At 41.4% G+C, this 27,137-nt stretch overlaps 1 protein-coding gene and 2 pseudogenes across 1 annotated transcript; all 3 read left to right on the top strand.

Annotated features, from left to right (window-relative positions):
• The first annotated feature begins 532 nt into the window (after nt 1-532).
• LOC122667637 (heat shock cognate 70 kDa protein 2) lies at nt 533-26,533 on the top strand. Its single transcript, XM_043864006.1, has 5 exons — nt 533-833; nt 1,010-2,747; nt 14,022-14,028; nt 15,075-15,079; nt 26,508-26,533. The coding sequence occupies exons 1-2, from the start codon at nt 620-622 to the stop codon at nt 2,740-2,742; spliced, it is 1,947 nt and encodes a 648-aa protein (XP_043719941.1). The 5' UTR covers nt 533-619; the 3' UTR covers nt 2,743-2,747; nt 14,022-14,028; nt 15,075-15,079; nt 26,508-26,533.
• On the top strand, nt 8,021-10,212 carry LOC122667631 (annotated as a pseudogene).
• LOC122639700 lies at nt 17,963-23,188 on the top strand (annotated as a pseudogene).
• Nucleotides 26,534-27,137: the final 604 nt, after the last annotated feature.

The following is a 27,137-nucleotide window of genomic DNA, read 5'->3' as shown; positions in this document are numbered from 1 at the left end:
TAGAGTAACCTCAAAAAAAAAAAAAAAACCTTGACTTTCACATGAGTAGAGACTAGAGAGGGACAAGCCCTGGCACTGTGGTACACCGCACATTAGCGTAGTCATGCAGTGCTGGAGCGGCCGGTCCGGGCTGGGCCGATAAAACCAGGCTAATTGGTGAATCCCAATCACGCACGGCTATTGTGATACTAAAAAACAAAGGGGAAAAATTCCCTCAAAACACTGTAGCACCTGCCTTTGAAAAATCCTAAATACCCCCAACTACTTCGCAACAAACCGACTTAAAATTCAAAATCCACCGGGAAACAAAAACAAAACAGATGCTTCTGGAAGTTCCGAGTAGTCTACGGACCAATGGAGTCGTCTCCCACCCTTTTAATTCGTAAAAGGAAGACTTGAGCGGATCTCTTGAACCTTTCCATCTAACGGTCAAGATTAGCCAGAAGAATGTTCTCGAAACCCTTCCAATAGAATTATATATCCATGATTCCATCTCCCTTCTATCAATCGTAAGAAACTTTTTGTAGAATTCCTTTTCTGCTAAAACGTCTCTGTTATACAAAGTTCGATTCGAATTTTTCTAGCTCTTTTCTGTGTTGTAATTTCCCAAGCAAGAACAATGTCCGGCAAGGGTGAGGGTCCGGCTATCGGAATTGATCTCGGGACTACATACTCGTGTGTCGGAGTGTGGCAACACGATCGTGTTGAGATTATAGCCAACGATCAGGGAAACCGTACTACTCCTTCCTATGTTGCCTTCACTGATTCTGAGCGTCTGATCGGAGATGCCGCCAAGAACCAGGTCGCAATGAACCCTATCAATACCGTCTTCGGTGAGTAATATTGCTTCTGATTTTAATTTTGAAAAATCACTAGCTTAGAAATTTACTAAATTGTAGTTTTTTTTTTTTTTTTTTTTTTTTAATTCATGGCATTAGATATGGTGGTCGCTTGATTTGCTTCTAGTTTTTGAAATCTCATGCGTATCTTTGTTCTCTTTTTTCTCCAGATGCAAAGCGTTTGATTGGTAGAAGGTTCAGTGACTCGTCAGTTCAGAGTGATATCAAGCTTTGGCCTTTCAAGGTCATACCTGGACCTGGTGACAAGCCTATGATAGTGGTCAATTACAAGGGTGAGGAGAAACAATTTGCCGCGGAGGAAATCTCATCCATGGTTTTGATTAAGATGCGTGAGATTGCAGAGGCATACCTCGGTTCCACAGTAAAGAATGCCGTTGTTACTGTTCCTGCCTACTTCAATGACTCCCAGCGTCAGGCTACCAAGGATGCTGGAGTTATTGCTGGCCTCAATGTATTGCGAATCATTAACGAACCTACTGCCGCTGCTATAGCTTATGGTCTTGACAAGAAGGCTTCTAGCGTGGGTGAGAAGAACGTACTCATCTTTGATCTTGGTGGTGGCACTTTCGATGTCTCCCTGCTCACCATCGAAGAGGGCATCTTCGAAGTGAAGGCTACAGCTGGGGACACCCATCTTGGAGGGGAAGACTTTGATAATAGAATGGTGAATCACTTTGTTCAGGAGTTCAAGAGGAAGCACAAGAAAGATATTACCGGCAACCCTAGGGCTCTCAGGAGGCTGAGGACATCATGTGAAAGGGCAAAGAGAACACTCTCATCCACTGCCCAAACCACCATTGAGATAGATTCCTTGTACGAGGGTATTGATTTCTACTCCACCATTACCCGTGCTAGGTTCGAGGAGCTCAACATGGATCTCTTCAGGAAGTGTATGGAGCCTGTGGAGAAGTGTCTAAGGGATGCCAAGATGGATAAAAGCACTGTTCATGATGTCGTGCTTGTTGGTGGGTCTACCAGGATTCCCAAGGTGCAGCAGCTATTGCAAGACTTCTTCAATGGAAAGGAGCTCTGCAAGAGTATTAATCCTGATGAAGCTGTCGCTTATGGAGCTGCTGTTCAAGCTGCTATTCTGAGTGGTGAGGGTAACGAGAAAGTGCAGGACCTTCTTCTCTTGGATGTTACCCCTCTCTCCCTTGGTTTGGAAACCGCAGGAGGGGTCATGACTGTCTTGATTCCAAGGAACACTACTATCCCTACCAAGAAGGAGCAGGTGTTCTCCACGTACTCCGACAACCAACCCGGTGTGTTGATTCAGGTCTATGAGGGTGAGAGAACTAGAACTAAGGACAACAATCTGCTTGGAAAGTTCGAGCTATCTGGCATCCCACCGGCCCCCAGGGGTGTTCCCCAAATTACAGTGTGCTTCGATATCGACGCGAATGGTATTCTGAACGTCTCCGCAGAAGACAAAACCACCGGACAGAAGAACAAGATTACCATCACAAACGACAAGGGCAGGTTGTCGAAGGAGGAAATTGAGAAGATGGTCCAGGAAGCAGAGAAGTACAAGTCTGAGGATGAGGAGCACAAGAAGAAGGTTGAATCAAAGAATGCTTTGGAGAACTATGCTTACAATATGAGGAACACAGTGAAAGATGAGAAGATAAGTGCCAAGCTATCTGCAGCCGAAAAGAAGAGGATTGAAGATGCAATTGAGCAGGCCATCCAGTGGCTGGACGCGAATCAGCTGGCGGAAGCAGATGAGTTCGACGACAAAATGAAGGAGCTGGAAAGCATCTGCAACCCCATAATCGCCAAGATGTACCAGGGTGTTGGTCCAGACACAGATGGTGCCATGGATGACGATGGTCCTTCAGTCAGTGGTAGCGGTGCTGGCCCGAAAATCGAGGAGGTTGATTAAGCGGTTCATGGTTAATTGGCTACTCCGGGAGGGGTGAAAGATGATCTCTTTTTGGTATTTCTTGTGCTCGGTTCATGTTCTTTTTTAGTTTAATAAGTACTTGGGGGAGGGGTTTGTCTGCAATTCTAGAACTCTTTTTGGTGGGAATTTTTTTGACAATTGCCCCTAATTAATACTACTAGACTCATGGATTAAACTATATGTGATTGTCTCTTCTTTTTTCTTCCCTGGTTTTGATGCACATCTACTTGTTCAATAATATGGTTTGTCGTGTTTGAGGATAATGGAGAAGATAGACGACGTGGGGTGGGGGGGGGGGTGAGAAGTGGAAAATCGAAGCCTACTCTCATCTTACCTGCAGAGTTTTAGAAACAGGAATTGAGGTCAAAGGATCGTAGTTGGCATAAATCGATCTGATCCAGCCAATTCTATGCTGTTTAAAGGTAAAAATGGAATCAGGAATTGGTTCAAGAGTCGGTCTGATTCCAGTTGTAGTGTGAAGAAAAGACTTTGTAATGATCCATTCAAATTAATCTGATTTCGATTCAAGTACTAAGGATTCAGATCGATGAAAATTGGAATGGGATGATTTTTTAAAGGGGAAATATCACCCCCTCCCATCCATAATATCAAATTCCACCCCCAAGTTTCTTCCCCTGCAATCGTTAAAAAATGCCCAAGTGATGACCACATTTCCAATTCTTCTAAAACCCCAGATTACTGTTAATGTAATTTTATTCTAATGTTGCCCTCCTCAACTCCAAAACCCTATTTCTTTTTCTTACTCTCTGCGTTTGTCTGCCAGCACCACCATCATCGCCACCATTGCTGCCACCGATCCTCTTCCACCACCAGCACTGGCACCACCACCGTTGAAACTCATTTCCATCTTCTAACACAGCTCCTCCATCCCTTCTATTTTGTTTCTATATTTTATCCAATTGCACTCATTTCCATCTTCAGCTCCAAGAGACAACTGGCAAAAGCGGGGCTGGAGAGGAGACGCAGTTTCTCGAACAGAAAGTATCTCTACTGGAGAGGATAAAAATCCCCCAGTCACCTGCCATGTGGCTGGTAAGTGTTGTGGGGCCCAAATTTTGCTGGAAAGTAAATTCTATATATATAAGCTCTTCTATTTGTAATTTTGTATGCAAATACCTTATCCAAAAAAAAAAAAAAAAATCTATTTGTATGCAAATTAGTTTAATTAAATATAATTTGACTGTCAAGTTTGAAAATAAAGTGAAGAAAAATAGTGAGAAACATAAATCCTTGTGTAACTTTGAATGGTTGAAAATACAAAGGAAAGTGTGCACTAACACAATGTGGGTGATATGATGATAGAAGTTTCTTTTTTGGGGGGGTAATATTAGGAACCCCCCCCCCCCCCCCCCCTCTCTCCTCCTCCTCCTCCCAACCACAACCCCCCATGATGTCCTTTTTTCATTCAACAGTTTGGATTTGTCCAATTGGTTTGCCATGTAGCAGAAATAGAGATGTATGAGTTGCAGTACAGCGCATGCGAGCACACTTGCTCCTTAATGTCATAGAGAAACGTTCAAGAGTTACCAGTATAATGTAGTCCAAGATTGAGCTCACCTGGTTCTGCGGAACTCATCACTGGCTTTGGTGCACTACTATTTATATTCGAGCCTCAGGATCATCCCCTGCAATAAGTTGTGGAAATTCATTGTCATTGTGCTTAATCATCTCTCTGCCTCAAATCTGTGGAAGGTTAGTGACCTAATTATTAACCAGTCCTGGGACAAACCCTTGCTCCTAACACTGTTCCCAACAACTATTACCCAAGCCATCTTACAAATCACCTTACCACATCACCCCCACCCTGATTTCTTAATCACCCCCTATTCTAAATCAGGTAATTTCTCAACAAAAATTGCTGCAAGCCTCCTCACTCAGGTACATACACAACCCACCAAACTTTGGACAATGATTTGGGCCTCAAGATCCATCCGAAGTTTTAAGTTATTTGCTTGGAAAGTCCTCCGCAATGGTCTTCCAACCAAATCCAAGATGTGCGCGCCGTTTCATACCTTTGAAGGACAGGCAATGCACCTTTTGTAAGCAAAAAAGAAGAAACAGATTGGCATCTTTTAGTCTCTTGGGCAGCTGGTTCACTAGGGCTGAGAACTGAATCCCTCAGATTTGATGATTTACAGCACCTCTTTACATCATTAATCTTGCATAGGAATTTTTCAAAGCAACAATTACAGGTGATACTTAGCGTGGCCAGCATTACCGGGTACTTCATATGGAATGCCTAGGAACATTCTGCTTTTCCAAGGGAAGAAACCAAACCCTACAACGATTTTACAGAGTGTGCATAGGTGGGAGCGAGAACTCAGAATTTTCACACACCCTGTTGAGGAAGCAATGGAACTCCCACAAGCCTATACTCCCCCAACCATGGACTTCTATTACCTCTTACCCTCCACAGAGAAGTGCATTATTATTACAGATGGGAGCTATATGATTCAGAAAGTTCAATTGGGGGCTGGTCTGCAGTACCAGCAATGGTACAGCACAAGAAGAAGATTATTTCAGCAATGATGGATTTTGGATGTACAGGTACAGCACAGGAAGAAGATTATTTCAGCAATGATGGATTTTGGATGTACAGGTACAGCACAGGAAGAAGAAAGCCAGAGAACTCTACCAAGGACTCAGCAGTGCAATTCTTTTGGGAAGACGGAGCGTAGAACTGTGGACGGACTCCCTTAACATGGTTCATTGGCTAGAGAACCATACTGAACATCCATGGCCGTGGCGTGGCCCTGTGGGAACTTTTTCCATTTTATTTGATATTAAGACTTTATTACTTAAGTTTGATAAGATTTGTATCCTTTAGCAGCCAAGAACTCACATTCATATTGCACATCAGTTAGCCATAGCTGCAACAACTAACTATATACAGGCTAATGTAACTCAGGATTTTGAGATTTTCCTCTAAATGAAGTTATTTATGGTTTCAAAAAAAAAAAACAAACAAAAACAAACAAACAATTGAAGACATTTCGGAAAAATTACATTAGTTGGGTACATTCATTCACTCTTTAAAAGATATTTTAAATACATTTAACCCTAATCTCAATGCATTTAAGTTTTGGTGGAACAAAAAACCCTACATGCTTTGGCATGGCAATAATTTCAAAATGTTTATATTCTTCTATTTTTCTTTTTCTTTTTCTTGTGAAAAAAAAAAAAACAGTCATATGCAGCATCAAAGCCAATAGATTTTTGGATGATGAGGTGACTCATTAATTTTTTATGTAAAAATGTATGGGCCGTTAATTAAAGTGTCCATCACGGTTAAATACTCATGATCATGATCAGATATGATCTTATATAATTTGGATTCTGACAAAACTTGCCATATTTTTTTTTAATATGATCATAACATAAGTAAATTTTGCACCCATTCCCATAGAATTAATCTGGGGTCATTCCTAGAAAACTTCTCCATAGGGGTCATCTATTGAACTTTATTTATATTTTCAAATAAATGTATAAATAGTAATGAAAAATAGTTTTCTGCATGGTCTACGTAAGAGCAGCTTCACGCACAATCCAAATATCTATCACGTGGCAACTTGGATGATGCTCAAAGTTCTTTGAACAAATAGAACACCAAAATCTTTAGACACATTTCAAGTTTCAGCCTATAAAAAGTTGAATAGAGAGAAAAATAAAGTTTGAGAAATCCAAGACTACTAAGAGAGTGCATACTAATGCATGCATAGACTTCCAATTCAAGGATGCTTAACAATACATGCGGGGTTTTTGATTAAAAAGAAAAACTCTGAAATTTGCCACATGGTTAATTGACGTAATGTTGTCCATTATATCCAACAATTCAACTTCCCATCATCCACTAGCATGGCCCAATGAGATTAGTTTGTTGAGGAAGCCCTTCTTAAGTGTGCCGCACAAAGGTCATTTTATGGATATTAATTTTTTTTTTAATAGAAATTTTAAGGATATTAAATAAGTAGAATGGATTTTTTTTTCCAAAAAGAAAAAAGAAAAAAGAATGGAGAATGATTAATTATTTAAATCAATTTGATTTACCTGTTTTGGCTCAATTAAATGAGCGCAATTTCATCCAGTTTTAATTGCCCCTTTCCTATTGTTTTTGTGAACAATGAACTTTGATGTAGTTTTATTTGGATACAAGGATCCCTAATCATGACTGTGTTTAATCTATCTAAAATTTTTATTAAATTAATATATTTTTTTAAATATAAATTTTATTTTACCTTTAAATCAGAGAATTTTGATTGCAAAGTAAAATATAATTCAATAACCAAAATTGATAGATTTTGGTGTTAGTTATATCATCATTTGAAGCAATGATTACAAATTTTTTTATTGTAGTACTACTTGATTTGAAAATAAACATTTTTTGGTCACATATTCTTGTGCCTAGACAGTTCCCCCTCCCCCCTAAAATGATCGCTCCGACTCTATACAAAATTGAAAAATCCCCTGAGCAGCCCTTGCATTTCTCCTCATTAGTTTCCACATTGATGTAGGGGCCATGCGATCAAGCATCGTTCTTTGCCCCTAATTTGATTTCACTTCCCTTTCCTTTATCTAATTTTTTCATTTATTGTAAATTGTCCCAAATTTATTCACATTTTAGATTTAGAGTAATCGCAAATAAACTTGATTTTCACATGAGTAGGGAGTAGGGACCAGCTCTGTCACTGTGGCACACCGCACAGCACATTGGCGTAGTCATCCAGTGCTGGGGCGGCCGGTCCGGGCTGGGCCGATAAAACCAGGCTAATTGGTGAATCTCAACGACGCACGGATACAGTGATACTAAAAACAAAGGGGGAAAATCCCCTCAAAACACCGTAGAACATCCCCTCTGAAAAATCCTAATTACCAGCAACCATTTCACAACAAAACCGACTTAAATTTTCAAAATCCACCGGGTAAAGAAAACAGATACTTCTGTAAGTTCAGAGTCTCCGGACCAATGGAGTCGTCTCCCACCCTTTTAAGTCGTAAATAGGAAGACCAGCGCAGTTGACAAGGGACGACGCTAAGGAAGTTAAAGGTTCAAAGTCTCCGCCTCGCTCCTTGAGACCACCATCCGTCTGAGAGAGGAAACTCCCTGATGAACATGGGCCCAATATCTCCAGGCTCGTGGTGTGGCCGGTCGTGCACGAGTCCTGAAGGATTTAGTCACCAAAAAAATCTCGGTTAAACAAAGTTCGATTCAGATTTTTCTAACCCTTCTCTGTGTTGTAATTTCCCAAGCAAAAACAATGTCCGGCAAGGGTGAGGGCCCGGCTATCGGAATTGATCTCGGTACTACATACTCGTGTGTCGGAGTGTGGCAACACGATCGTGTTGAGGTTATAGCCAACGATCAGGGAAACCGTACTACTCCCTCTTATGTTGCCTTCACTGACACTGAGCGTTTGATCGGAGATGCGGCCAAGAACGAGGTCGCAATGAACCCTATCAATACCATCTTCGGTGAGTAATATTGCTTCCGATTTTAATTTTGAGAAATCCCTTGAATCACTTGCTTAGAAAATTATTAAATTGTAGCTTTTTAAAATCCATGGCATTAGATATGGTGGTCGCGTGATTTGCTTCTAGGTTTTGAAATCTCATGTGTATCTTCTGTTTCATACATGTATTTGAAGATTTGATGATGCATGGCACTAATGTAGTCTATTTTTTCTCCAGATGCAAAGCGTTTGATTGGTAGAAGGTCAGTGACTCGTCAGTTCAGAGTGATATCAAGCTTTGGCCTTTCAGGTTATTCCTGGACCTGGTGACAAGCCTATGATAGTGGTCAATTACAAGGGTGAAGAGAAACAATTTTCCGCGGAGGAAATCTCATCCATGGTTTTGATTAAGATGCGTGAGATTGCAGAGGCATACCTCGGTTCCACAATAAAGAATGCCGTTGTTACTGTTCCTGCCTACTTCAATTACTCCCAGCGTCAGGCTACCAAGGATGCTGGAGTTATTGCTGGTCTCAATGTCTTGCGAATCATTAGCGAACCTAGTGCCGCTGCTATTGCGTATGGTCTTGACAAGAAGGCTTCTAGCGTGGGTGAGAAGAACGTACTCATCTTTGATCTTGGTGGCGGCACTTTCGATGTCTCCCTCCTCACCATCGAAGAGGGTATCTTCAAAGTGGACGCTACAGCTGGGGACACCCATCTTGGAGGGGCAGACTTTGATAATAGAATGGTGAATCACTTTGTTCAGGAGTTCAAGATGAAGCACAAGAAAGATATTACCGGCAACCCCAGGGCTCTCAGGAGGCTGAGGACATCATGTGAAAGGGCAAAGAGAACACTCTCATCCATTGCTCAAACCACCATTGAGATAGATTCTTTGTACGAGGGAATTGATTTCGACTCCACCATTACCCGTGCTAGGTTCGAGGAGCTCAATATGGATCTCTTCAAGAAGTGTATGGAGCCTGTGGAGAAGTGTCTAAGGGATGCCAAGATGGATAAAATCACTGTTCATGATGTCGTGCTTGTTGGTGGGTCGACCAGGATTCCCAAGGTGCAACAGCTATTGCAAGACTTCTTCTATGGAAAGGAACTCTACAAGTGTATTAACCCTGATGAAGCTGTGGCTTATGGAGCTGCTGTTCAAGCTGCTATTCTGAGTGGTGATCATCAGGGCAACGAGAAAGTGGAGGACCTTCTTCTCTTGGAGGTTACACCTCTCTCCCTTGGTTTGGAAACCGCAGGAGGGGCCATGAATGTCTTGATTCCAAGGAACACTACTATCCCTATCAAGAAGGAGAAGGTGTTCTCCACGTACTCCGACAACCAACCTGGTGTGTTGATTCTGGTCTATGAGGGTGAGAGAACCAGAACCAGGGACAACAATCTGCTTGGACAGTTCAAGCTATCTGGCATCCCACCGGCCCCCAGGGGTGTTCCCCAAATTACAGTGTGCTTCGATATCGACGCGAATGGTATTCTGAACGTCTCCGCAGAAGACAAAACCATCGGACAGAAGAACAAGATTACCATCACAAACGACAAGGGCAGGTTGTCGAAGAGGGAGATTGAGAAGATGATTAAGGAAGCAGAGAAGTACAAGTCTGAGGATGAGGAGCACAAGAAGAAGGTTGAATCAATGAATGCTTTGGAGAACTATGCTTACAACATGAGGAACACACTGAAAGATGAGAAGATAGGTGCCAAGCTATCTACAGCCGAAAAGAAGAAATTTGAAGATGCAATTGAGCAGGCCATCCAGTGGCTGGACGCGAATCAGCTAGCGGAAGCAGATGAGTTCGACGACAAAATGAAGGAGCTGGAAAGCATCTGCAACCCCATAATCGCCAAGATGTACCAGGGTGCTGGTCCAGACGCGGATGGTGCCATGGATGACGATGGTCCTTCAGTTAGTGGTATCGGTGGTGGTCTGAAAATCGAGGAGGTTGATTAAGCTGTCCATGTTCTTTTTTAGCTTCATTAAAATACGAGTTCGGTTCCTCTGCACATACCAACAGGTGAAGGTACATGTGAGAGCCAACTACCTGTCCTATTTTTGCCATTTACAAGAGGAGGGGTTTTTATGGAAACAAAATTAAAATGTGATTGGCTCTCACATGTAAGTTCACCTGTTGCAAGTGAACAGGCTGCTGATTTCCTTCATTCTCCTCTATCTATCTCTCCTTTTATGCTTGACATTGGCAAACACAGGACTGTGGATGTGGTTAAACTGAATGATCAATCAGGTGTTGAAACAAAATTGGTTGTTGAAAATGAAAATGGTTCTGGTAATGAGAATGGTAATGAGAAGGATGATGAGAAAGATTACCACATTCAGTACAAAAAAGGTGAAGGCTTGAAGAGTAAAGGAAAGAAGACCTACCAAGAGTTCTCTTTGGATCCACATCTTGAGATGTAAGTAAGAGAAGGAGAAGTTGAAGGAGAAAGAGATGAGGAAGAGAGGAAGAGAGGAAGAAGAGAATGGAGAGAGATATTTCGGTTGTGAATAAGTTGTGTTAGAGTGGGCACTCTCCACACCTATATTACTTCATTAATAGAAATAAGGATATTACATACACCTCCCTAAGGAGGTAAAAGATAAGAAAAGTAAAAAATACAAAATACAAAATAGGGCAACTAGACAAAAAGCTAGTTCCCAAACTACCCTTATCACATAACTTATATCAACTCTAACACTCCCCCTCAAGCTGGAGAATAAATGTCATGCATTCCCAGTTTGCATAGGAGAGTACCAAACTGAATAGAGGTAAGAGCCTTGGTGAAGATATCCGCCAGTTGATCACCAGTCTTCACAAAAGGAGTACAAATGTAGCGTGACTCTATCTTCTCCTTGATAAAGTGTCGATCTACTTTAATGTGTTTGGTCCTGTCATGTTGCATTGGATTGTGAACAATACTGATGGTTGCCTTGTTATCACAATAGAGTCTCATAGGGCCTTCAGTGTCAAATCCCAGTTCCTGAACAAGTCTTTTCAACCATATGAGCTCACACACTCCATGAGCCATAGCTCTAAATTCTGCCTCTGCATTGGATCTGGCTATAACATGTTGTTTTTTTCTTCTCCATGTAATCAAATTACCTCTCATACAATAGTCGGAGGTAGATCTCTTGTCTGTAATGGACCCCGCCTAATCGGCATTAGTGAAACTGATGCAGGACAAGTGCTGAACCGAGTTGACCCTCTTAGCAATCTCGACCGAGATGGACCAGTCCCTCGGAGATGCATTCGATCAGCCTTATTTTCCTATGGATTGCGAAAGATCCTCCGGATTTAAATTGCTTCTACAGTTGTATGTGGGACCCACAGGACAATTTGGATTTTTTGTTTTCTTTTGTGCAAATCAAGTCTTAGCGTTAGGATCTATTTTAGTAGTTATCTTTTATTTTGAGTAGGGAGATAAAATTGTGTTTCCGGTTTCTTGGTTAGTAAGTTTCCATATAGTAAGGATTTTATTTTCTTTAAATAAGGCTGTAATCCACGGTATTTGTTATGCAAGAATGAATTAAAGAAAAGTGAGAGTGTGTGCACCCCCCTTCTGCTGCGTCTCCTTCTCCCCCTTTCTTCTGTGTGGTTTCTCCCCTCCCCCTCTGGTTTCTCCTTCTATCTCCTTCAATCCTCTTCTCGATTCCTGTCTCGCAGTAGAAACCTTCCACTCTCAAGTGATTGTGTTGTGCATACAACAATTCTTTCCTTGGAGAAGACTTCAAATATCTGAGAATGCGATACACAGCATCCAAGTGGCCACTCTTAGGGGCATGCATGAATTGACTCACCACTCCCACTGCATATGAGATATCTAGATGTGTCATAGAGAGATAGATAAGCTTCTTCACTAGCCTTTAGTACTTTCCTGCATCAACAAGAGAAGGACCACAATCTTCTCCTAGTTTATGATTCTGCTCAATAGGAGAATTTGCTGGTTTGCAGCCTAGCATCCCTGTCTTTGTCAACAAATCAAGAAAAAACTTTCGTTGACATATGTTGATTCCTCTGTTGGTCCTTGATACTTCAATTCCTAAGAAGTATTTTAAGGGACCCGAATCTTTGATTTCAAACTGTTGAGCCAGGTAGATTTTCAGCTTGTCTATCTCAGTTATATCATCTCTAATGACCACAATATCATCAACATAGACAATGAGGGCTGTAATGGTACCATTAGCCCGCTTGGTAAATAGAGTATAGTTAGCTTGGCTCTGGGAATATCCATTCTTCAGAATAGCCTTCCGGAAGTGCTCAAACCATGCCTTTGGTGACTGTTTGATGCAATACAGTGCCTTCTTGAGGAGATACACTTTCCCTTCAATTGAAGGTATTTTGAAGCCTGGTAGGGTTTGTATGTACACTTCCTCTTCTAAGTCGCCATGAAGAACGGCATTCTTCACATCTAACTGATATAATGGCCAACTTTATTGGCAGCCAATGATAAAAGAACTCTTATAGAGTTGTGCTTAGCCACATGAGCAAATGTCTCCTGATTGTTAATTCCATAGACTTGACTATACTCTTTGGCCACCAACCTTGCTTTATATCTCTCAACAGTACCATCTGATTATACTTCATTGTGTATGTTACGCCCCCATTTCTTGAACCGTCAGGTTACATAACCAGAGCATATAAATATGCTCTGCTGTATACCAGGATCACTGATGCAGTATACAGGACGATCTCATACACACGATAATAATAGATCAAGAAAGAAATAACATTAATAATATCAGAGTTGACAGAAGCTATGTGATAGCAAATATAATATTGGATCCAAGTTTACCCCATCAAGTACAATTCATTCCAATTAGGACCTATGTATTACCTAATGTATAAATAATACATCTATCATGTAAGGAATAAAAAAGAATACACATTTGAATCAAAAGGTAGCTATCAAAGTGTATCAAAAGATGACCACCGGCCATGAATCGCTGCTCCACCGAGGAGCACAATTCGTAGTAACACCCCGGACCATGCTCCACGATCTTCGAAGTCCACCAATCTTCATAACTGGCACCGGGAGTCTCATACTCCGCGTCGCCCTGCTCGAATGTACCTACATCATCTAAACATATGTTTCCTCGAGGAGTGAGCTCCACTGAGCCCAATGAGTGGTTAAACCACACAAGCATACATAAATAGTAATGAATGGAGTTGACTGCAAATTATACATGATGGATGGATACCAAGGTGTCCCATACCACCGAGGTAGACCGTACATCACATACAATTTACAATCATGCTACATGAATGAATGATGATGTATGTTTTGTTATTATCTACCAAACAACACAACTAAGTCAGGTTTAGTACTATAGTAACACCCTAGGTAGCATCCTCGTTGTCGATACCATTAACGGATGGTATACCGGTGATGACAAACCCGAGTTGCGCTGGAAGCCTGCTGTACCGGTCTCCACCAAGAGATATATGCAAACCCCCGAGTCAAACCTCGTCCTGGCATTCGGCCCGAAATACGGTCGGCGCACGAACTTCCTCGGTGAGTTGTACCCCGAATAACAATCGGGACTCACGGATTTGATCGACACCTAAACCCCTGTCGGTAAGGGTCATAGTACTGGGGTACATTGTCCTAACCAGCATTCATCTATTGTATGAGTACGGTACGCAAAAGCATAGGCCAGAGGCCAAGTTCATAGATACTGAAATACGGTCGGCCGGTTATCCTCTCGTCCCTCTAGCCTATACTTACATATATAAGTACGGGATGTGATTACCGAAGGCGGCCGGCTGGTCACCACCCCGTTTCCACCTAATGCAATAGACAACTCTAATGCAGTTATCAGTAGAGCAATCCCAAGCCCAGCACCCACCGACACTTGGATCCCGTTTCCAAAACCTAACTCTACATGCCATGAGTTCAATCCATTGTATGGGAGTCCCAGGTCCAGCACCAACCGGCACCCAGATCCCATAACCAAATCCAATCTCGCACACACCACAGTGCCATAAGTAATAATAATATCGCAAGACAAGAATGTAAAGTTCTATCCACATCTATATACATATATCATCCTATATCTTAACGACAATCATATAATATAGCAAACATGCATGAATGACATCCACAAAACATGACCCTTAAATTAAGATGATTGCTTAACTCACTCACCTTGATCCTCGAATTAGCTTTCAATAAAGAGTCTTTCAAATTGACGATCAATATCAAGTTCTCCGTTCCACGTACTAATACGCCTTCGAGCTGGGTGAGTCAATCTAAAGAGGGTGTACGACGTGTGGTTAGGTTAGTGCTTAGGACCATAAGAGGTGAAGTCCCAAAAGAGGTCATATAAGGGGACACGATTCCACGAGGCATGAATAGCAAGCCTGGCACCGACATGAGTTTCTGCGTATCACTCGCCTATCCTAAGCGGTGGCGATGGCATGAAACCTGGTTTCCACAGCGATGCATCTGCTATCCCCTATTCTTGTTCTTTGTTAACACCAATCCGAAATTGGTTTTGGGTGTCCATGGATTTGGGTCCAAAAGGGGTATATCTAGGGTTCTTTAGGACCTCCTTGGTCATGAGTATCACACCATTCAACATGCTAAAGCACACTCACAAGATGGGTTCATAAACCCAATGATTAAATGGGTTTCCTTCATTAAGATACATATGAGGGAACTCATGGAGGATGGACATTGGGGTTTGTAAGGTTCTAACCCAACATCATTTAACAACATTTAAGCCTCAAATTTATGGTTTTCCATAGAGGTTAGTGAACCCTATGAAATGAAAATAAGACCTCAACATGAGACCATTAATGAAGAGGGGAAAAGGGGTTCAAGGTTGGGTTAGGTACCTTCACAAGCAAGGTATTAAGGTCAGCCATTAATGGCCTTCCAAGTAGGTAGGTGAAGCATTTATAGCATGCTCACAATCCAAACCCTAGGTTTAGAAATAGGTAAAATGGGAGAGGGGGAGAGAGAGAGATCACACTCACCAAGTAGGAGAGCTAGCTTTGAGTTCAAGCTCAAGGTCCACACCTCCTCCTTCTCTTCCGCTTCTTCTTGTTTCTTCTTCTTCCTCTTGCTTCCATGATTTCTCTCTATTCCTCTTTTCTTTGTGTTTACTAAATGAGAGGGGGAGATGGGGTATTAGGTTAAGTTGCTTTAGTCCTTAGGGATTGTTTGGGTAGACCTAAGTCTCTAGGTCCATTAGATAGGACATGTTTGGGTTAAGCACAATCCTAAGTCCCATTTTAAGTTATTGGGCCTCTTATTCTACTAGGCCCATAACTCAAGTTCTAGTTCAAATTAGAAGGGTGCTAAGGTCCTAAGCCCAAGCCCATTCTAGTACTTATACTTATTAATGGTCATGCATAGGCATGAATTATTTGGGCAATGACTTACTCCTAGTCATCGCTAAGTGGATACGGGTGCTTCAGGAGCGGGCCTTGCAAATCCTCAGAATGAGGAAATTCTAAGAATGCACCTTCGTAGACGAATTTCCCCCTGTCTTTGTCGATGAACCTATCCTCAACGACCTCTCCCGAGTTACGATCGACAATCTTGTGGGATGGCTTGAGTATCATGGCCCACAGTCCACGAGCATAATATGCTCTCCCTCCTACACATGAGATTCAAACCAGACCGATAGCTTAGACCGGATATTTAAACCGGGTTTTGGGCATGGGTTTAACAGTGTAGAACCTTCTGCATCCAACTGGGACACGTCCCCTGGGAAGATCCACTAATTGCCAAGTACCATTCTTCTCAAGTGACATCATCTCCTCAGTCATAGCTTGTCTCCACTTTGGGTCAGACATAGCATCCGTAACATTCTTGGGAATAGAAGCAGTAGAGAGAGCAGCAATAAAGGCAAGACCTGGAGGAGAAAGAGCATCATCGGAAACAAACTGGGCTATGGGATTAGTACAAGCTCTTTTCCCTTTTCTGGAGCATGGATGTCACCTGATTAAGGAGAATGAAATGATAAGAATTCGTTTTCTCGACTTCGTTTTCAGATTAAGTGAATGTTATGTACATTATTCTGGATTAAATTTTCGTTAAGATCTGGAAAGTTATTGAGTTTCGTCTTTCGGTTTTCATTAAAAAAAATCTGTACATCTTTTTGTTTTCCCTCTTATTGATTAATATTTGGATAAACTTAATTACCCAAAAAAATATATTTGGATAAACTTTGATAGTGTGTGCAACTTATACAGTGGTTTCTTAACATAATTATGCTCCCCATTCATTTTACTGTGTGGTGGTCAGTGGTTATGTTGCTTTGACATGCTTTTTCAAATTTCTATTATTCACAGTCTTGTTTTTGTTTTGCTCTTAGAACTAATGCATGATTTAGATGAATTTGATGGGTTCACCTCCTCCTGATTCCCATTTCTAATATTATGCCAGATTACTCAACAAGATTTTACAGAGATGGCTTGGCAAGCCATTGCTTCTTCCCCAGAGAAGGCAAAGGAGAACAAGCATCAGATAGTAGAGACAGGACATTTGATGAAGGCTCTATTGGAGCAGAAAAATGGGCTTGCCCGTTGCATCTTCTCCGAGGCAGGAGTAGATAATTCCCACCTTCTAGAAGCTACTGACAAGTTCATTCAAGGGCAACCAAAGGTAACATTGGATGTTTCTGGAATTCCGAACCATTCATAGGATACATTTTCTTATTGCCTGTGAAATACTCTGTCTAATGGCTATGATGCTGGTTGTGGATTCTGAATTGCCTTTCTAGTAGGAAGTTGTCATATTTTAAGGGTTCTCTTTTTTAGTTTTAATTTTTTGGGGTGAGGTACCTGAGGTCTCTATAGGACAATTTAACCTACACTAATCACGGTTTACCATGAACCTGGTTGGTTGGATGTTCCTTCTATCAGTTCTTTAACACTCCTTGTGATAGAAAAAATGGAGCTAGATTCTCTAGAAAGAATTACATTGAAGACATGGTTATATCATTACCAATAGTCTCAATTGGAATATTGGATATCACTTGTATCATTATAACCTCTCTTCCCTGGATGAACCTTACCTGTCAGAAACTTCATGTAACCCAATGAGAATGCATGACATGAAATCTTTTCGGCATCAATATATCCTTTGCTGTATTCGGTAACACAACAACAACTCAGGCTTATCCCAACTAAATGGGTCAGCTACATGGATCCTTTCCCTCCAATTAGCTCTATTCGATGTCATACTTGTTACAAGGCCTAAGCTATGCATGTCTTTCCTCACCACTTCTCCTAAGGTCATTTTAGGTCTGCTTTTAGCTCTTTTAGTTCCTTCAATCTGAATCAAATTGCTCCTCCGTATTGGAGCATCCAAAGGCCTCCGTTGAACATGGCTATGCCAACCTCAAACGACCTTCTCATAGTTTATCATGTTTTGGAGCTATTCCCAAATCAGTTGTAATATGATCATTCCTTACTTTATCCTTCCTAGTTTTGCCACTCATCCATCTCAACATTCTCATCTCCACTACATTGAGTTTATCTATATGATGCTTCTTAACTACCTAACATTCCGCACCATATATCATAGCCGGTCGTATGATTGTCCTATAAAGTTTCCTTTGTTTAAAAGGAATACGTCGTTCACAAAACACTCCGGATGCACCTCTCCACTTCATTCATCCTATTTAATTCTCTGTGAAACATCATCCTCTGTCATGTTCTTTATTTATGGTTTTCTGTGTCCGGTAACATCAATTATAAATGCTGTTCTTTGCATCTGTAGGATATGCTTGATCCCCCTCCCCCCTCCAATCTTTTCTTATGTTTTGCAAATATCATTGTTCCCTTTCTTTTGATACTTTTTTTCAGTTTTTCATATTGTTAGCTGGAAATGCCAGATCATTCTTATTTGAATAATTGTCCCACAACTATTAGGTTCTTGGTGAACCAGCTGGTTCTATGTTAGGACGTGGCTTTGAAGCTCTGATTCAGCGAGCCAAGGATTACAAGAAAGAGTATGGGGATTCCTTTGTTTCGGTTGTGCATTTAGTACTTGCTTTTACACAAGATCAGTGCTTTGGGAAACAATTATTCAAGGATTTTCAAATTTCTAAGGAGACCTTAACCTCTGCCATACAGTCCGTAAGGGGACGCCAAACAGTAATTGACCAAGGTGACAATGGCTTCAATCTTTCAGATCCTATCTCTTACTTTCATAAGATGGTTGGAAAATCATTCTACTTGCCTGCATCCTCCATGTTGTTCACTTTGGTTGGATTTATCCAGCTAAATGGCTTCTGGCCTAGGGTATCTTCTTGGTGAAACTATCAATTAGGAGCTCACTAATGTGACCCATTTGAATGTGTTCCACAAGAGGAAGAATGATGCACACATAATTCATGAGAGAAACTTTTGTTCTCCCATCATGATGCAAGTATAGATTTGATTGTAGTAGTGTAGATGTTGATGTGTAAGAATTTTTGTGTTATAGTAGTTATTTCCGTATTGGAAAGGATGATTGAGTGTAACACATACTGTTATGCTTATCTTCCTACTTGTATCTTCCTAAGGAAACTTTATGTTGTATTTATTATTGCATGCATTTGGAAACTTATACATTACCATGGCACGTAGAGTTTGTTGGGTTAGATGTCTGATGAAAGGGCTGGTACAGATCCGGAGGGGAAATATGAAACCTTAGAAAAATATGGAATAGATTTGACGGCTATGGCAAAGGAGGGAAAGCTTGATCCAGTTATAGGAAGGGATGATGAGATACGAAGATGCATACAGATCCTGTCAAGGAGAACAAAGAACAATCTGGTACTAATTGGTGAGCCAGGTGTTGGAAAAACTGCAATTGCTGAAGGGTAAGTGCTTATGGTGTTGCTTTATACAAAGTGAGGCCCCACACATATGATTCAGCTCTGTTTTGGCTTATGATCCAGCACTTGGTTTATAAGAAGCTTGTTGAGAAATTTTCAAGCTCATTTTTTTGGCTCCCAGCCTGCTGGTGATTTGAGTTGATCCAAACCCAAGAACCATGTAAATTTGTATCCATTTTCAAATGAAATGGGCTTGAACCAAGTATAGACCCCCTGGCCTGAAAATGAAAAACAGAGTTAGCTCTGGCGTGTTTCTTTTCCAAGTCTTGATGAGGGTTTAATTGCTCAGTTTCTGCATGGATAAGGGAACTGAGCAAGCTCGGTAGGCTTATTTATTCCACACAGTGGTGAAACCTTTGAAGGTGTTTATATCTGGCTAATATTTTTAACAGGCTTGCCCAGCGGATAGTGCAAGGTGATGTGCCTCAAGCTTTGATGAATTGTAAGGTGTGCATTAATTAATCTGGGGAGTATTTAGTTCTTAATACCTCAAATTCTGCTGGTTCAATCTGATCAATGACCTCTATGCTTTCTTATTGCAGTTGATTTCCCTTGACATGGGTGCGCTCATTGCTGGGGCAACATTCCAGGGACAATTTGAGTATAGATTGAAAGCTGTACTCAAGGAAGTGACCGAATCTGAAGGGAAGATTTCTTTTCATTGATGAGATCCACACAGTTGTTGGGGCAGGTAATTTCACTTCTATTTTATATAAAAGTTGTAAACAAAGCCTATGATCTTAGTATTTAGTTCATCAAGTAGCAGTGCTCTCCTTTTCTTGTTTAGGTCCTCAATTGACACTGAATTTTCCGTGGAGAATCAGAATGCACTTAATAGCTGACAATGAATAGTTGGACATGGGTATGGTGGTAATAAATTATGGAGGAATTGACTATGAACTTTCTGTGAAGAATCAGAATGCAATTAATAGCTGACATTGAATAGTTGGACACAGGCATGGTGGTAATAATTCATGGAGGAATTAACATGCTCCACATTTCTCTTCCAGGTGCCACAAAGGGTGCAATGGATGCAGGTAACTTGTTGAAGCCTATGCTCGGTCGTGGGGAGTTGCGGTGTATTGGTGCAACAACACTGGATGAATATCGTAAATATATTGAGAAGGATCCAGCCTTGGAGCGTCGGTTCCTGCAGGTTTATGTTGATCAACCTTCGGTGGAAGATACAATCTCTATACTACGTGGGCTGCGACAAAGATATGAACTGTATCATGGAGCCAGAATTTATGACAGTGCACTTGTTGAGGCTGCAATTCTTTCTGATCATTACATTACTGGACGCTTTTTACCTGACAAAGGTAATCAAACTATAACGACAGCACATTTCCTCTGGAAAAATTTATCCTCTGATTTTTCCAAATTTTTTTCTAAAATACATTTATTTGTTGCTCAATATAGCATACGAAATAATTGTGTAATGTAAATGACATTTGAAAGCAATAATAGGAAAGTATGTAACTTCAGATAGAGGATGGAAGTTGTAGAAAGGGACCAAACTGATAGACTATGGCAGTAATGTTGATTACATTGTTGTTGCCCTTACTTAACGACTCGAGCTTTTGTGATAAGCCATTGTAACAGGTATGATAGTAGGGAGGTCGAGTGTTCAATCCCGGGAAGTGCAACAGTGTTCTTCAACATATTCTCCCCTTGGTGCCACATGATGGTGCTTCTGCATGAGTGCATGTCACGTGCAGGGCTGTGTGTGTACAAGCCTGCACGTGAGGGGGGTGTTGATACATTGTTGTTGCCCTTAACAGCTCGAGCTTTTGAGATAAGCGGTTGTAACAGTAAAAGTATTGCTTAAATACGTTTTATTGTTATGATGCCCTTTTTTACATTGATCTTTAATTCTTTGATTCCTGGAGCTTGACCCTCCATTAACAAATTGAGGAATCCAATCCAATATAGATTATGACCAGGATCAGATCAATTCCTTTTTGAATCCCTATACGTGCAATTCCTTTGAAACCTGAGGATCCAACGGATGTACATTAAAAATCAGCTTCGCTTCCCCTAACCCTTTTTTTCTTTTGACCTAGGTAGATAGAACGTTTGTATGACCAGGGCATTAGACCCCCTGGTGGGGAAGGAGTTTCTTTTATAAATGTCCTATTACTTGCTTGTGATCATCCAAGGGCCAAGTTCCATTGCTTTTGAGGTCACAGTTACAGTGATCATTATCGAACTTGTATGCATAAGCATTTCAGTTTTTTAAAGACTTCTGAGTTACATATTTGATGTCGAATTCTGATGGTAACAGAAGCCATCATACCAGTCTTCCTGTAAGGGCTGGTTTTTCGAACAAGTATTAGTTTTTATACAGCATACATGTTAATATATCCATTTCACTTTCAGCCATTGATCTGGTTGATGAGGCAGCTGCGAAACTTAAAATAGAAATCACATCAAAACCAACTGCCCTTGATGAGATCAATCGTTCTGTATTGAAGCTGGAAATGGAGCGGTTTTCCCTCATGAATGATACAGATAAAGCCTCAAAGGATCGATTGAATCGCCTTGAAGCTGAGCTCTCTCTCCTAAAGAAAAAGCAAGCGGAGTTAACAGAGCAATGGGAGCGTGAGAAATCTGTCATGATGCGGATTCAATCAATTAAGAAAGAGGTATTTAAAACTCTTCTTTTCCTTAAGGAAAGTGAGAAAATTTATCTTATTCTTGTGGGAACTGATAAAAGAACCTTGAAAAAACTAACCATGAAGTTGGAAATTTGAGAAAAAAAATGGAACTGACTCAACTTGGATTTTCAAGATATGTGGGATTTCAAACTCCTCTGAAATGCTTCCCAATCCTGACATGTCTCTATTGTGTTTTGCAGAAGTAAAACCACAAATTTCAGAATTTAGGGCCTGCTTTCTAGCTGAACAAATGAACCAAATAGTTCACCCAAATGCTAAATTCTTGACACTCCCAATTTTTTTTTCTCTCATACAATGTTTATGTTGCCACGATGCATGATTATTATGAATTTAATTGGTCTGTCTTAATTGTTTTTTCTTTTTTTAGTGCAGATTGACAGGGTAAGTCTTGAGATTCAGCAGGCTGAGAGGGAGTATGATCTTAATCGTGCAGCTGAACTAAAGTACGGAAGCCTCAACAGTTTGCAGCGTCAACTCGAAGAAGCAGAGAAAGAGTTGGATGAATATAGGAGATCTGGGAAGTCCATGCTAAGGGATGAAGTTACAGGGGATGACATTGCCGAAATAGTTAGCAAATGGACTGGTATTCCTGTCTCAAAGCTGAAACAATCTGAGAGAGTGAAGCTTCTACATTTGGAAGAAGAGCTGCATAAAAGTGTTGTTGGTCAAGACGAAGCAGTGAAGGCAGTAGCAGTAGCTATCCAACGGTCTCGAGTTGGTCTCTCAGATCCTCAGCGTCCCATTGCTAGTTTCATGTTCATGGGTCCCACTGGTATTGGCAAGACTGAACTGGCAAAGGCCCTTGCTTCATACATGTTCAACACTGAACAAGCCCTAGTGCGGATCGACATGAGTGAGTACATGGAGAAATATGCTGTCTCAAGATTAATTGGGGCCCCACCTGGTTACGTTGGGTATGAAGAAGGCGGACAGCTCACAGAGACAGTTCGTAGGGGCCGTATGCTGTTATTTTGTTTGATGAAATTGAAAAGGCTCATTCTGATGTGTTTAACGTGTTCCTTCAGATTCTGGATGATGGGAGGTTGACTGACTCACTGGGCTGCACTGTGAGTTTCACAAATACTGTAATAATTATGACTTCAAATGTGGGATCACAACACATTCTCAACACCGATGTCGAGACCTCATCAGAGGATGCAACTTATGAAACCATAAAAAAGAAGGTGATGGAAGCTGCTCGATCAATCTTTCGTCCCGAGTTCATGAACAGGGTTTATGAGTATATAGTTTTCCGGCGTCTGGACCGCAAGCAGATAAACAGTATAGTGAGACTACAGGTACGACACACCATGCACATGTTCGATCTCTTTGTGTGACTTGTTTTGTTGAAGAATATATGGTTCCATCCTTTGGAGATATCTCTGCTTTATAATTATGTTTAATTATTAATCAAGCAGATTTAAGCAAAGATTCTGTAGGTATGCATTGCTAAAACCATTATTAAAATATATATATATATATATAGTATCAATTGGTATTACAGTACCCTTTATAGACCTTTTTGGTATTTTGATTGGTTTCTGTTCTTAATTTGTTTATAGATATTCTGTTTCATTCACCCCCTTTATTTAGTTTAAGAAACTTTTTCTCTTTTATTTCTTTTTTTATTTTAGTTTTTATAATATTTACCTTATCCTGGCATTGTTCTTTATTGCTTTGATGGCTTATTTAAGAGTAAGTGTTTTTAGCATGCGAAGTGTTTGGCATGATGATACGATCATAGGTAGTTGGGTCATTGTGTTGGGTTTAGTCTATTAGGAGTAGATGGGTAATTTGTGTTGTGTTAGTGTATTAGGGGTAGATGGGTAATTTGGTAGAATTTGGCTATATAATGTAAAGCAAGAGATTGTGAAAGGCAATGAAGAATTAACTCTGCTTCTCTCTTTGTCTCTGTCATTCTGATTTCTCTCTATCTCTCTCCGTCTTCTTCTTCTTCTTCTTCTCTCGTCTTCTTCCTCTGTCTCTAACCATTGACATATCATTGGTCCGACCTGCCTCGGATCTTCTATCTCGGTCATAACATTGGTGCTTTCATTGAGAGAAATTGGCAACCAACCATGGCCGACGAACTCTGCCTCATCCCATCGTTCAACCTTGCTCAAGAATTGAAGGACATTCGTGCCTTATTGCTTGATTGCAAGAAGAACTGCTTCAAGATGCTAAACAATATATCAGATCTGCGGCTTAGTTCTGTGGCAATCAATGAGCAATCAAAGGAACTTCAACATCTGGTACATGAATTAATCGACGAAGAAAATTCCAACGCCATGGCAGATCTTGAATCTCTGGCACAAGAAGTTGATTCTGGTGCTATGTTGACTGAAGTTGATGGGGCTTTGATTCCTACCATCATGGGCCAGAATCCGGTTGCATCAGAGCTAATTCCTGCTTTGGATCAGAGACCATTTGAAGAGCCAGCGTCGCTTTCTTCTTCGATCCCTGCCCTGCCGGACCGGATTCGAGATCAGCAGGAATCTGGGATTGATGTCGTCGTCACTCAAGGAGACCAGGCCTTCAACGATGCAGCCATGGAGCAGAATCTGGTTGCTTCAACGATGGTGGTGGCAGCAGAGCTCGTCCCTTCCTTCGCCGATCAAAATCCAAGTGGAACTGAGCACGTTCCTGTTGTTGTATCTTCCGGCATGCCCAAGGCTGATCGGGAAATCACCATCGGCGCAGCTCTGGCTCTTCGTTCCACGGCGATGGAAAACCAGCTTCAATCCACCCAATCCGTTCATCTAACTTCCTCCCCTGGTCCCGTTGCTGTTTTGCTCCTCACCGTCTCAGGTTCTAGTTGCGTTCATGGCCTTGCCGGTCTAACAACGATCTTGAACCTAAGCACTGTGCAACCTCTGATTGTGTTTGGCAACGCTGTCGTTGATGCGCAGGCGGATGCGTTCGTCGTTACGACATGGATAGGGATAGCTGGGGACTGGATCTTTCGACCTCCACCGGAGCCACCACCATCTCTGCACGCATCTAGCTGTCGGCATCTCAGCTGTTGGACCAGCGAAGGTCCGGACTGTATGGACGCCATGGATTCCAATTTCTCTTTATTCCCATTTCTTCGAATGCATTATATGCCCCTGTTAGTTGTATTCACAGTTCAACCATGGCAACAAATATTCAACGAATGCCTGAGTTCTGCGTCAAGCCCAATGTCATTACTTACAATGTAATGATCAAGCTCTATGCTAGAGATGATCGCAAAGACTTGCTCGTGTTTGTGTTGGAACGGATTTTGGAGCAAGGCCTTCGCCTATCATCGTCTTCTCCCCAGCAACAACCAGATTTTTTGTCCGATAAGTCCGACAGTTATCCATTTTCTGGTTTCTCATTGCAACAACCAGAAATTTCATTTGACCCGTCTGAATTCGAAGATCATTGTTCTCTCCGAAACCAGCAGGGCCTCTGGTCAAACTCTCTCATCCATATGTACTCCTCTTATGGGGAATCTGGTTTTGCGATGCGGGTATTTGAGAAAATGTCTGACCGGAATGTGGTCTCTTGGATTTCGATTAGTGATGGCTTAGTCGATGATGAGAGGCCTGTTGAAGCTCTTCAGATGTTTGCACACATAGAAGATGATGGTGTTGCACCCAATAATGCGACCATGGTTGAAGCTCTTGCACCTTGGCAATTTTTTAATCCCTCATGCATTCACGCCGTCTTTAAAAGCAGGTCTGAACGTGGCTGAAGCTCCCTCACCTTGGCATTTCCAATTTCTCTTAGAAATGTTGGCTTATGTTGATGAGGATTGTGGCGTACAATGTGATGAGCATCTGAGTAATGATGACTGTGGGGTATCTTGTGATGGGCAGATGAATAGCATTGTGAGCATTACAATGCTGCACTCCACTCGTTGCAGGCATTTGACTTCACGGTTAGCTCATATTCTTGGATGGTGGGGTAAGGCCATACTGATCCGCAATCAGCCCCTTCTGTGGGAGTTGATTATTGGGTTTGAAGTAATGGAGCTCACAATTCAACACATGTTACCAAAATTCAATGAGTGCTGATCGGACAGTATGATACTAGATATTTACTTTGCAATTGGTTTGGTATATGGGCTGGATTGCGTGCTGTTTGCTACATCAGAAGGATGGATTTTTGTGCAGCTACGACCCTATCGCCAGCATTCCGTTGCTTTATGCGCAACGAGCGATGGAGCTGTATGGGGTGCACTCTTGGGAGGTTGTCGAGTTCATACCAACATTGAAGTTGGGGAACGGATTGCAAAGAAGCTACATGCTTTCACAGGTTTAAGCAATAAATAGTCACACAAAATAAGCAACGTCTGGCATCGATCATCACCTGTTTGTGATATTGTTTGAACCTTGAGGACAAGGTTCTGAAGGGGAAGGCAATGATACGATCATAGGTAGTTGGGTCATTGTGTTGGGTTTAGTCTATTAGGAGTAGATGGGTAATTTGTGTTGTGTTAGTCTATTAGGGGTAGATGGGTAATTTGGTAGAATTTGGCTATATAATGTAAAGCAAGAGATTGTGAAAGGGAATGAAGAATTAACTCTACTTCTCTCTTTGTCTCTGTCATTCTGATTTCTTTCTATCTCTCCGTCTTCTTCTTCTTCTTCTCTCATCTTCTGCCTCTGTCTCTAACCATTGACATATCATTGGTCCGACCTGCCTCGGATCTTCTATCTTGGTCATAACACATGAGAACATCCTTCCACTGAAGTAGAACTAATCCCGTCTTTTGAGTTTTGCTCGAGCCATATATCGGATTTCAATTGTGCAGTTTGCATGTGTATAGAAAGATTATTTCTTGAGTTTAGTTTATGAAAGTCTCATCTTTTTTTTTTTTTGAAAATTATTCTAAACTTCTTTGTGGATATGCTTTAATCTTACCTCATTCGTGCTTCTTTACTATAGTTGGAGCGTGTACAGAAAAGACTCAATGACCGGAAGATAAAAATTCAAGTAACTGATGCAGCAGCTCAGCTCCTAGGGAGTCTTGGATATGACCCGAATTATGGCGCCAGGCCAGTCAAGAGGGTGATCCAACAGTATGTTGTAAATGAACTTGCTCAGGGTATTTTGAGAAGAGAGTTTAAGGATGAAGACAAGATTTTAATAGACACAGAGGTAACAGCTTTCGCAAATGGCCAGCTCCCCCAGCAAAAACTAGTCTTCAGGAAAGTAGATCCTGGTTCAGAGTGGGGTGCAAGTTTGGCCCTGTAGGCCCTAATCCACCCTGGTTCGCCCCAAGCCTGAACAGCGTCTGGGCTGAGATATTTGGCCCTGAGGGTGGGTCAGGGTTGGAAATTTTTGGCCCTGAGTCAAGGTCGGGTCAGGCCAAGGTTGAGGCCTCGGGCTAATCCTGGCCCAGCC

This window comes from Telopea speciosissima, chromosome 1 (genome assembly GCF_018873765.1).
Source record: "Telopea speciosissima isolate NSW1024214 ecotype Mountain lineage chromosome 1, Tspe_v1, whole genome shotgun sequence".
In the NCBI taxonomy this organism is placed as follows: Eukaryota; Viridiplantae; Streptophyta; class Magnoliopsida; order Proteales; family Proteaceae; genus Telopea; species Telopea speciosissima.
Note: the sequence above shows the minus strand (reverse complement) of the source record. Positions and strands in the feature narration are given on the sequence as shown.